Below are 12,699 nucleotides of genomic sequence, written 5' to 3' on the forward strand. Positions count from 1 at the left end.
ATTCAAAGTACTTATTTAATGTCCATATCTGTCTTTAATTTCAGTGTTCATATTTGGATCTACTACAGTCTTTGCTGCATCTGATTGCTTACCTTTCACATCCCATAAATGTTCTTCTTGACCTACTAAAGCTCTGCCCGTGGCAAAGTTACAAAACACCTGAAAAAGTACTTTATTTCCTTCCTCTTCAGTCATAACTGGAGATCTGCAAGTTATGCTTTTCCTGAAGAAATATTTCATATCACAAACTACTCCCTTAAGCATGGGGTCAGTTTAAAAAGAGCCAGTGTTTGCAGACAAGCCATTTGTTTTCCTCTGAGTGTTTAATTTGTTTATTCCTGTTTTCAAATAATCCCCAAGCAATATAGTTCCTGTAGCTGTGATCATCATGAATTCGAGTTATTCACCTCCCAGAGGGTCAGACCTTTCATCAGTATGCCATTGGCACAGAGCTGCAAGTGTTGCATATTCATTGTCCAGGACACCAGCTAGAGTGCAAAAAAGCCTGACTTTTTTTTTTTTGTTCTCAGAGCAAGGAAAACAATCCCTTCCCTTCTCCAGTCCCTTGATAAGGGTTTCTGTCCAATAACGGTGCTCTCTGCTCTGAGGCACATTTAACTGTGAAGTTTGCAGCGGGAGAGGCTTTCCTTCAAGCTGTTAGTGTTTTATCCTGGCAGGCTCCTCGAGGTTGTTGTGAGGAGTCTAGCCAGTTGGTGAGCTTTGTAATCTAAACCAGCTGTCCCAGGCTGAGGCCCCCATTTGCATTGTTTAACATACTTAGAAAATGAAGTGTTCATTTTTAACATTCCTCCTCCAATTGGTTTAATGCTGAATTACAGAAGAGAACTAAGCAAAACCAGGTGCTTTCTCTGTATTCTCTCCAGTGTCTGAGGAGGTACAGACGGCTCCCGATCTTCTCCATTACTTGCCATTTCATTCTTTGGACTATAAATGACAGAGGAACTGAAGTGCTAGCAGAGGGTAATGTTTGGAAAACTTTCTAGTTATTCATCAGCACAGACTCTGGGTTTTTTCCACCTTTCCCCAACGGTTTTGGACATGCAAGGATTAAGAAGGTAAGTGGTGTGCATGAAACTTCTTTGCTTACTGACGGGAAACCTACTTGTGGAAAATAGCTGTGGCATGGACATGTTATGCCAATCCACTTGCAAAAGCCATTTGCAAAAGATGGGATCTCAGTGGTCAGAGGTGGGGAAAGACGATCTGCCTGTTATTAAAGCTGCGCTGTCTCTGACAAGTTCCTTCTTGATCTGTGCTTACACTCTGCGCATCTGCGGGAGTGCTGAACTGCAGCAGCAATGATCCCACTGGCTACAGTGATTGACTGAAGTTAATTAGTTACTATTGCAGAAGTTAATTACTAGTTTAAAATATTTTGCTTGCTGGGCAAGCTACTGTGACCAGCTGCATGTAGTGTTGATAGGTTGTGCTGCATGTCTGTTAATAATTCTTGAGGGGATTTTAGATCTAAAGTAACGAGCAAATTGAGATCATGGTGCAGACAGAACACATATGAGGCAGTAAGGTCACTCCCCCACCAAGAGGAAAGAATATATCACCTTGTAGCAAAGGAAACTAAAGCCTGTCTAAAAATGTTTGCATTTTGTCTGACTGTTTTATGGGGCATTTTGTTATTGAGCACTGTCCTGCAGCAATGTGCAGCACAGCCCAGTTGCTGCATGTGTCAGTATTCTTCTATAACCTGTTGTATTCTCTCCCAATGCTTTTCTCACTCTATGCAAAATGAGTATGCAGTCTTTATAGAAATGTACATTTTAAAATATCTTCAGAAAGATCTGAGGAATCAATAAATTAAGTGTAAGCCTAAATGGATAAAATTGTAGTTTGAATGCTTTACATTGGACTCTAAGGAAAACTCTGTGCAGAATTTGCCTTTCCTTGTCACTCAAAAGTTGCCAACAAGCACAATCTGTCTCCATACCACTATGAACAACCATTTTAGGGTTTATGTTTACTTTTCAGAGCTTGTCAAATTTGTTGTAATGTGTCAGTCATTATGTGTGGTTTTGTCTGATGCATTTGTAGGTCTTGCTCAGCAGCTCAGTCTGCACTCTGGAAATCAGGGACAGCTCTAAGAGAGAAAGTTGGCAGCTCACATGGGTAGCAGAACTAAGGCTACCTAAAAAATCCCCTGCTTCCTGTACTGGTTTTGTGGGAATGTATTGTATCCAACTGCCATTTAGGATTACAATCCAAGATAAGCAAGGTGTGGGTCTAATGGTACTAGGAAGTTTTACATTAATCAGCAGCAAAATACTGAAATCCACAGGACCTAGAAAAAAGTAGTTTCTGACTGTGCTTTCGTGGTTTTCTATCTGTTAGTAAATATTTGGAGGTGGGAGGTTACTTGACCAGAATTTTTATGCTCCAGGTAAGGAGCTCCAAAAACAGGCATAGGGCTCTTTTAGAGAGGGATCCTCATCTTTCAGTTGCAGTGGAGGGAGACCCAGTAGGGAGCACTAGATGTGAAGATGATATACCTGGGTAAGGCTCCATTGGAGATAACAGCTTCTGGTAGCTGGTGACCTGGCACGGTGTGTCTCCTTCAGGACCGAGTAAAGGGATGGAATCTGGCCCCAAGAAAACGGATTCATCTCAGATAGAGCCTCCTGGGGATGAAATGCGGTTTAGCGGTTGGAGCAGCTGGCTTGGGTTCAGGACCTCCTGAGTGACATGTCTGCAGCCCTGCCAACACTTCACGCTGTGAGCTTAGGCAGGGCCTTGCTTGGGTTTACCCATCTGTAAAACGTGCACAGTGTGCAAGAGGAGCTTTCATTTTTGCAAAAGAAAGGTGTCAGAGAGGGGGAAAACTGCTTTATGGAATATTGCACACTTGTTCATTCAACAGCTGCTGCAGGGGGTGTCATAAAAATTAGATTAGCCCATAGAAATGTACAATTTCAATACAACTGGATTTCAATCCCAGTTGCATAAAACCATAGTACCATCAGAGTCACTGGCTCTGAGACTTATCTGGCCCTTATCTGGAGTTATATTACTCCTTCTCCAAAGGCCAAATTCGTGTTAGCAAAACTGCGGAATACACTGAAGTGTCACTAGAAATTCATTTGTCCATGTGTATTTAATTCTATGCAATAAGCCTGGATATCAGAAGGTTTTCAGCCTATTTTCTATGCGCATTACAGGATACTGACTGCTTTCACACTGGCTGTCTGCCTTTCAAGCCCTGGAAAAGCACAGGTGAGAGGTGCATGCAGAGATGTGTGTACTGCTTTGTACTAAGTGCTATATGGCATGAAACTTAACTGGCTAGCAGGTGGATAGGAAGCTCTGTGGTCTGGGGTTTACATGGAAAGGAAGTTGTGTGGTCTAAGGGTTTAGAGGGGAGAACTTGGAGCCAGCAAGATTCTGGAGTTGAACATGGATTGAGCTTATTGACTCATCCTTGCCAGCTCAGCAAAATATCCAGAAACCTGGACCTCACTGAAAATCTGATTCTGCCTCTAAACTGAACACTTCTGGAACAGGAAATAAGAAAAACTCTCCCATGAAACCAGAGACTGCTCAGTTCTATTGTGAGAAACATCCATATTTGGAAAATTCATTCATATAATACATCTTTTCTGTGTCTAGCAGGATCAAGTCTTAAGACTGTTTCATTTTGGACTGTGATCCTAAATGACTGTATCCCAGTTTTCATTTTCACTTATGCCCAAACCCATTTCTGTTCAAGAGGGTGGAAGTAAAGCAGTCCAGTTCTTGAAATAGCAGAATCATTAGTTCTTTGTGTGCTCAGGCTCCAAGTAACTTTAAATCAGGAGAAACTGTTCCTAAAGGCACGTTGTTTGGATTTCTAGTTGATAGTCCAGATATATTCGGAGTCCAGAGCTGTGTTTCTAAATACCTTTGCCAAAAGCCTCTGAAATGTAGCTGTTTTTCTTCTATTACATTGAAAATTTCCTGCACAAGTCATGCTTATTAATATTCTGGTGATTATTGGATCTGTATGGGAAATGCTTTTCATGCCCCTGGAGAATTTTTGAGATGTCTTTAAGGGTTTGTTTTTATAATTTAAAAAATATTGTTTACACTAGAATCTTTATAAAAACATCTTGTAGCATAAATTAATTTTTGAAGTTATTTTAAAAAGCAACTTGAAGCTGAAACAACAGCAATATTTCTGAAGACACTGAAACTGGTAATTTTGACAATATTGGAATCTTTTCTAGAATAAAGTTCTAGAAAGTTGTTGAAACCAGTTCTACAGCAGTTGCAGTGTTTCTGAATCATCATTTTTTGACCAAAACAAAATTATTTTGTTAACAACTATTTCAGCTTTTCCAGCTAACCTAGGTGTAGTGTATGTACACAAAAAGAAGAGCAAAAGGTAGAGAACATACATTCTTTAAAACATGAGGGTGATTATACATTCTCCCATTAGACTCTCTTGGTTTTCCACAACATGATACCAAAACATCTTGGAATGCCAAAACAAATGAAGGCAGAATTCCTCCATACTTGTCTGACACTTCTAGCAGTGGTTTTGTGTATTCATATGTGCAAGTGGCAGGTGCAGTCCAAACAGTGCCATGTTTTTCACTTCATGTCCTGTCCCTGGTTCCTGCAATGACCCACTTCCACTGACTCACCCCTCTAACCTTCTGTCTCCCATCTACAACTTACTACTTTTCCAAAATCATCAAGTACTTTACTCTTCCACTTATTTCTTCCATAAAGTCAAAAAATAAGTGTCTTTATCATTAAGAAACAACAAAAAAGGAAGAATCTTGAACACATTCTGTCCCTCTGCCCTCTGGTTGCTTCAGTGGTTCCTGTTTCCTGGATATCTCTTGCTTACATTGCCTAGTACAACCTATTTACTGGAAGATCTTGTGCTTGTGTCAATTGCTTGGTCCCTTGCTAAATTGCTGGAGGCCCAGTCAAAAACTAGGAAGAGCAGGGAATCATTTTAACAGGCTTTGAAAGCACTATCACCAGGACTTTCACCAGTTTAGAGATGCTGAGGTCACTGAGGAGGTACTGAAGACTCAAGGCTTCAGCCCTGATAATGACTAACACCACAGAACAGGAAGGAACAAGGCTTCCAGTAACCTCGAATGCCTATAACATGTTGTATAAAGATTTATCCTCTAAAAATTACAAGGTTTGGTGGACAAGAAGAGCCTTATTTTTTTAAGCTTGTTATGTTTCCACTATGGCTCTGGATCAGTCAATGCCTGACGTGTTGTGTGCTGAATGGGCTGCCTGGGGAGCCTGTGAGAGATGTAACAAGTACCTTGAGATGAACCCCCCTGTTCTGGCAAAAACAAGACCCCAAACTAGAAGGCTCTAATTCTGTGCTAACAACTCATAACACATTGTACCCCTGTACTCATAACACCTTGGTGACCCCTGGGCAGAGGAACAGCCTGACACTGCCATCACCTGAGGGTGCCACTCCTGAGCTAAGGGGCTGGAACCTGTGCTGAGGCCTCGCGTTCATGGCTTGCTGGCTGTCCTTTGGGGAAGGGACTTTATTTTGATGTACTGTATCGTGCTGAACGATTGTATCAATCGTAATAATCCAGATGAGCATTTGATTCTGCAAACCTCTTATTTCACCATCACTGAGTGTCCTTTTTTCTCTCATTTTAGCAGCAATGCACTAATGGGTTTGACCTGGACCGTGCCTCTGGGCAATGCTTAGGTAGGACTTCAATTAAACCAATATATTTAAATTTGGGTTCAGAAATCCTGAATTTATTGAGTTAACACTGTGTTGCTCTTACTATGTTTTAGATGGAAAGTTCTTACTGTGTGACAAATATGTGTGTTTGTATGCATGTATATACAAAAAATATGTGTATATATAAATATGTGTGTCTGTGTGTGTATGTGTCTTTACATAGCACTGATCTTTGACATTGTTGAGATACTAACAGGAGGCTGTCAGAGCTACTCAAACAACAATGATGCATTTTGATAGGACCTCAGTGTAGCTGCCAAAGGATGAGGGCTCTTCACCCTCCTTCTCTTTCTCCTTCAAACTCAGGATTTATTGTCTTTGTTGCCTGTCTCCACCTGTAGGCTCAAATAAAGTATTCCATTCTCAGAAACTGAAACTCCAAGTAAACTGAGTTGAGGTAGTGTAAGGAAATCTGCACTTTGCCCAGTAGCATCTTTTTGTCAATGGCAGTCTCCAGGGCAGCATCTTCTACTTGCAATAAAGTCACTCAAACAGAAAGGGGAAAACCTGCAGCAGATTGTTTGCCCTGCTATAGCCTACTGTTTCTGTGGCCCAAGAACCGGGGAATGCTCAATTTGGGCTAAACTAGTTGTATCTTTCTAAATTTAATTCAGCAACAATCTCAAACAAAGCAAGAAAGAGGCCTGAACTGTGTCCCCAGATCCAAGCATCCCTAACTCAGAGGGAGGGAACTCGAGACTTCCAAAGCAGGATCCAAATTTCACAGCTGGGCAGACCAAACCATCAGTTTCTGAAATCCTGATCTGCATGTTGTGGTTTGGACAGACCCTCCAGCAGGAGCAGGCAGTAGCATGCTGCAGCCATGTGTAAATCACTGTTTAAACCAAACTTCTATGGAATAGTGAAGCAGGCCTTGTCCTCTCCCTCTATCCTCTAATAGTAGAGTAAAACGAGTAGATCACTGGGTATGTTGAATATAAGGGATGTTTCCTGTTTTAGTACTATCTAACTTCAAATTGAGGCTCCACAAGGAAGGATTAGCCTTTTTGATGGAGAATATTATTTTTTTTTTTGTAACGTTTTGCAAAAAACATGTTAACTGTTTTTTGATAGGTCCCATTAAGGAGCAATCACTCTTTAAACCTTCGCAATTTCGTTGCAGATATTGATGAATGTCGGACTATTCCTGAGGCCTGCAGAGGAGACATGGTGTGTGTCAACCAGAACGGTGGCTATTTATGCGTGCCCCGAACAAACCCGGTGTACCGATCACCGTACCTGAGCCCCTACTCCAACGTTTACCCTCCGCCCCCAGCACCCGGCCCCGTTCCCAACTACCCCACTGTTACCCGGCCTCTCATGTGCCGCTTTGGTTTCCAGCTGGATGAGAACAATCAGTGTGCTGGTAAGTCGTAGAAATCGTTCTTCTAGATTTTCATTTATATTGAAGCTTGCCTGACATTGCAGGAACAACTGTCCTGCAGTTGTCCTTCAGTTAATGCTGCAGTCAAGCCCAGTATTTTGAAGTCAAATTTTTTTTAAGGATGCGAGCTGTATGTTTCATGTCATCATTATTCAATGCAAACTAAGATATGATTCAGTCCTATCATTTAAGCAGGAAAGCCACTTTCATGAAAGAAGTAATGTTTTTATGAGATAAACAACCATCTGATGGCAGGTGATTTGTCAGTGCATCAAAAGCATGACTTTTATGCTTATGATTGTGTCCATGAGAGAGAAGGTGGCCCTTCATTTGAAGTGTTAGGTGGGGAAATTTCGTTCATCTCTTGGCTGTATGTGAGCTGGTCTTTGACAAGAAAAAAAGCCTAAACCAGAGAAGCCATGAGCTTTCAACAGACAGTTTTGCCTCTCTTTAGACTAAGGAACAGCACTTACTTCAAAACTGCTGCAGAAAAACACAAGAGCTAGAACTGACTTGTCTTTTGGGCTTATTCTGCCCTAATGTCTGAAATTTCTGGTGAGACTTGGTTGCAGATGATGCACTTTCTTTGTTGCCCTACTGAGGAGACAACAAGAGCTTCACAGGAGCTTTGAAACTCTAGAGTTAAATTCAGCTAACATTTGGGACACATTTTTTGTATTTGAATCATTGTCCTTTCCAAGGTGGGGAAAATATATTTTCTAACCAGCACTCATAGTAATACTGACTGGAAAATTAAAAAAAAAAAAAAAGGAAAATCATAAACCCTGGAGGTTTTTGAGGAGATTTTTAATCCTAGGATCACTGAAGAGTTTGTTGTAAAATAAGCATTTTTACTATCTGATTCTTTGAAAATGGCCTCTAGTCCTTTTCATCAATTTTAGCAAATTGATCAACCTGTTATTTTATCTACTGATTTGTAGATTTCTAGGAGTGTTTTCATTTTGCTCACTTTGCTGTAAATGATTCAGTAAATGGGGTAGTTAGTAGAAAAGAAGTGCTGAAATGAAACCTCTGAATTATACTGTCTGGTCTGCTCCATGCAAACCAGAAAAATCAAAACAGGAAAATTTAGGAAACTTTTACGGTGAACTTTCCAGCCTCCAAAGGGCACACATGTTCCTATCTATGCTGACAGAAATGGGAGGACTAATATTTTTTTTCCACTCAGGGCTCTTCACTTCTGTCATTTTAACTTTCAAATATTTGGGATTTAATTGTAAAGAAAGTTTAGTGATGAGAGACATTAATGAGAATGCATGGGAAAGGACAGGCTGCCAGTTGAGCACCACAGCAAGCTGGGAGCAGTTTTATAAGTCTACATCAGATTTGAATTTTTGTAGATGACGTGACAAAGGAAGAAAAACAAAACTAAAGGAAAACAAGACCTGTCAGGGGTCTCTGCTGGGTTAGATTTCATTTTTTATTTAATGAAATTCTCTGGAGACATTCACTACCTTGATGCAGTATTTATTGTTATACCTGTGTGCGTCAGGATTCCGGGAGCGGTTAACAGGGTTATGTGCAGCGCTGTGCTTGAAGTCCTTGGAGGAAAGACATCAGGAAACCTTGGCAGGCTCCTCAGGAGCAACCAAAATTTTACCCAGGTCATTCAAGAAAGTCTGACCCACAGTATCATGGCCTCCATAAGCCAATAAGCATCACTCATGTTAATGGTATTTCAGTTGCTCTGTGCTTATGTCCTTGTCCATATTCAGCATGTTCTTAGGCTACAAAGCACTCCAAGGGCTAATTTTATGGTGGAATGGTTGAAAAGAATGAACTAGAAGTAATTTTGCCCAGTAGCTGAGCCACTATGTAACAGGTTTGTTATGTTGGTGTTCAGACACCACCCTCTAGCACCGTCTTTCCAAATAAAATTAGTCAAAGGTATTTCCATTAGAGATAATGAGATTTTCTGCTATTGACAGCAGGAGAACCATAGCTCTTGTGCCAATGTGTCTGAGCAATCTGCAGATTTTAACAGAGTACACATTTTTGTCTGGTCAGATATGGAGTTACAGATCAGGGTCACATTTTCTACTGCTAGGACAACAGAAATCTTTACTTTCACTTTGAATTTCAGTCAAAACAGCTTATTAAATACAGGAGCATTTTCTGGGAGACTGGGAGAGTTGAAGCACTGAGGTTGTTCAAGAGACTTCCAAAGTGAAACAGGACAAAAATTTGATCTGAAAGTTGTGTGAGTTTTAAGAAGCTCTTTCTATTTTTTTTTTCTACCACTCAACAAAATGTAGGGAGACTGCAAGAAGGTTGCTCTGTCCCAGTCTGGCACCTGGCCTGCCTGCCAAGGCCCCGCATTCCTTGGCTCTCAAGGGAATGTGTACCCCTGGCTGTTCACATAACATTCCCCCTCGTGGGGCTGATATATTTCCATGCAGCAAAACAAGAGATATTATCTATTCTTCTCCCTTTCAAGCTTTTTGGCCTCATCCTTTCTGGCCTGGATGGTCACAGACAGTGGTAAAGTGTCCACAACCCTTTCCTATCCTGGTCACCACTCAGTCTTGCCAAGATTCTTTCATCTCCAGATCTTGTCCTTTATGAAAACAAAATTTTCCTGGGTCAAGTGCCTCTCAAAGACACCTGTCTGTGATGGCTTTGCTCAGTCCAGTGTCCTCTGTGTGCTGCAGAAGTACCTGTAGCCATTTGTGACAGCAGACAGAGAAATGTTTTAATGATAATTACTTCTTAAGTCTTCTGTGGGTTTGATTCCTAATACGTGGTATTTTTTACCCCTGGAGTTGCTGAGTGCTTTATATTCTGTTTATGTAAGTGGTCTGTGTTTTCAACAACATAGAGTTTTTATAAATCATTCCAAAGCAGGTTGGGAATGATTTATAACCACAATTAATGTTGGAATAAAAGACCACATACAGGAAAAAGCAAAGAACATCTAGTGCAAGAGCACTGTGTGAACTGTTTGTCTTCTAACATTACTTCTCTATAAATACAGAATGGGTTAGTCATAATAATGACTTTTTGCACAAGGAACTTGGTCTAGTAACTGTTGGCTCCAGATTACTGGAGTGAGGGCCTGTGTTCTTACATTATACATTCGTAAGCTGAGAGCTCTTTCCAGTTTCCTTTCACTCCACCTTGCTGTTTCCTGATTTACAATGATATTCAAAACATGCCTCAAACACAGATCCTTCTGGGCATTGTGGAAAGAACTGTACTGGGTGGGCTCTTATTATTGCTTTCTCTCCAATTAATGCAAACTCACAATGTGAGGAGATGATGGAGTTGGAAAGGGTTGAATAGAGAGTTCAGAGAAAGCAGACTTCAAAGACAGAGATAAATGCTAGGAAAAGTACAAGCACAAGGTGAGATGAGTATGACCTAGATACAGAGAGAAGGGAGGAGGGCAGAGGAGGTAATTTAAAAAAAAAAAACAACAAAACATGCTATTTTTAAAGCAAAAGGTAAAGGAAGAAGGAAATGGAAGGATGCTGTCTCCAAGTGCAAGAGAGAATTGGTTTTCATGCCCCATTTGTGCAGTAGTTACTGCTTCAGCTTTCCTCGTTTCTCAGAGATTGGCAGGACCTCCTACATTCCCCACCTATGGGTCCCCAGTCCTACATTTGTGGAGTTAAACTCCTTCCTTCAAGGAGTTTTGCACAGATGGGTTTTAGATCATTATCATTTATACTGCAAGCATACCTAAACCCCACATCCAAGCCTGCCTTGTGCCCAACCTCATTAAGAGCAGCCTATGTCTAGATGAGTTTTCAAGCAAAATGAAGGAACCAGATGTTCCTGTGTGGGGAAAGAGGACGGAAATGAAGAGACAGAGAACTGAAAGGAGGTGCCCAGGTCTTGCATCAGGCTCATGGCTGTGCTGGGATAGAGCCCAGAGTTCCTTATCCAATGGCTTAGCCATCAAGCCAGGCTGCCTCTTCCTAATGACTTTCCTAGTGACCTCTCTGTGCATATAGAAACAGGAGGAAGAAAAGTAGGGAAATGCAGCAAGGAGATTATGCCTTACAATGGTTTGTATAAAGAAAATAAAAACAGAATCCACTCCCACTATTTCCTTTTTTAACCCTATTTGGTTCAGCTCTGTGACTTTCCCTTTTCCTCTTGGTCTGTGAGACAATCTCTTTTGCTGCTCCAGATGGCCAGTTCCTGAAGGTTATGCATGATCCCTGTTAGGAAATGACTGCCATCATGTCCAAATTAACCAGAAAAAGAAGGAAAGATTACATGAGAACAAGAGGCTGAGCTCAGACTTCTGAAAGTATAGGTAATTGTTGACAGTTCCTGATTAAATTAAGGGCCATGATATGTAGCTTTTACTTGTAGTATGGTTTTCCTGATGGGCTTTGTAGGAGGAAACGTGAATTGAGACCTCATGCTGCCATAGCAATGGGAAAGTTTCCTCTCAAGCATCTCAAGAGTTTATGGCTGGTGGCTAAGGCTTGGGTTGGAGGAGTTTGTGTTCAGTTCCCAGCTTTGCCATAAGGCATGCCATTCCTGGAGTCACCATCCCCGGAAGTGGTCAAGAAATACCTGGACATGGCACTCAGTACCATGGTCTAGGGGACAACATAGTCAAAGCTTGCACTCGATGGTCTCAGAGATCCTTTCCAACAAATGATTCTGTGATTCTGTGATTTTGTACTGGATATTTTGGGGCTAAAGTGAAATAATATTAATTTTCAGGATGATACCAAGATTAATTTCACAAGGGAATGATAGGTGGGGAGGTGACTTCCAGGCAAGTATCATGTAAAGACACACAAACAAGAGAAAAGGGTCCAGTTTAATAATTCTACAGCAGTGAAGCTCAAGGTGAGACATTTGGATAACAGTTACTTCCCCAACTGTCCTGGTTCCAGCCAGGACAGGGTTCATTTTTTGCAGTAGCTGGAGGGGGCATGGCCAGGACCCAGAAGTTATTCTATACCCCCTCATGTCATGGGGGTGGGCAAAGGGACTGTGTCTTCCAGGAAGAAGGGGTTCCTTCCAGCTGAGAAAATTCATCCAGGGTTGTTTATTGTCCAGGCTGCAATGAGAATCTTTGCATGTGAATCACTCTCTTCTGTACACTTTTATCATTAATATTATTGCTGTTATTGTTCATTTTCTTATCTCATTGCTGTTTCCAGTAAATTGTTCTTATCTCAACCTGTGATGCCTTTTGTGCCTCCAGTAGGAGTGGGGGGGGGGGGGGGGAGCAGTTTGTGGTTTTTTTAGTGGAAGTACTAAATTGGAAAATAACATTCCTAAGCCACGACGCCAGTGCACTAACCTGGCTGGAATTCTGTGGCCAGTTTTATCTATGTTTCTGCATAGATCAGAGAAGAGGGAAAGTCCAAGCCCTTTATCTGTATCTCCAATTTGCTTCAAGGAATATCTGTGCTACAAAATCTTTCAGTATCTGTTTGATCCTGGAGTTTTTCAATTGTCTTCTACTTATGCTGTATTTGTTTCATGTTTTAGCACAACTCAAGTTGGTTTCCCCTTGATTGTTTAATGTAATGAAACTAGACAACCCAGGTAAAATAAACATGTGGAAAATACA

General features: G+C 41.2%; 1 protein-coding gene across 1 annotated transcript in view; it reads left to right on the forward strand.

The window, feature by feature from the left end:
• Positions 1–776: 776 nt before the first annotated feature.
• The window catches only part of FBLN5 (fibulin 5), a 45,367-nt gene continuing 33,444 nt past the window's right edge, over positions 777–12,699 (forward strand). Inside the window, exons 1-4 of the mRNA XM_053946390.1 lie at positions 777–1,076; positions 3,189–3,243; positions 5,659–5,710; positions 6,873–7,115. Coding sequence (XP_053802365.1) covers positions 985–1,076; positions 3,189–3,243; positions 5,659–5,710; positions 6,873–7,115 — 442 coding nt within the window. The 5' untranslated portion in view covers positions 777–984. The remainder of the gene's footprint in view (positions 1,077–3,188; positions 3,244–5,658; positions 5,711–6,872; positions 7,116–12,699) is intronic.

Source organism: Vidua chalybeata, chromosome 6 (genome assembly GCF_026979565.1).
Source record: "Vidua chalybeata isolate OUT-0048 chromosome 6, bVidCha1 merged haplotype, whole genome shotgun sequence".
NCBI classification, from domain to species: domain Eukaryota; kingdom Metazoa; phylum Chordata; class Aves; order Passeriformes; family Viduidae; genus Vidua; species Vidua chalybeata.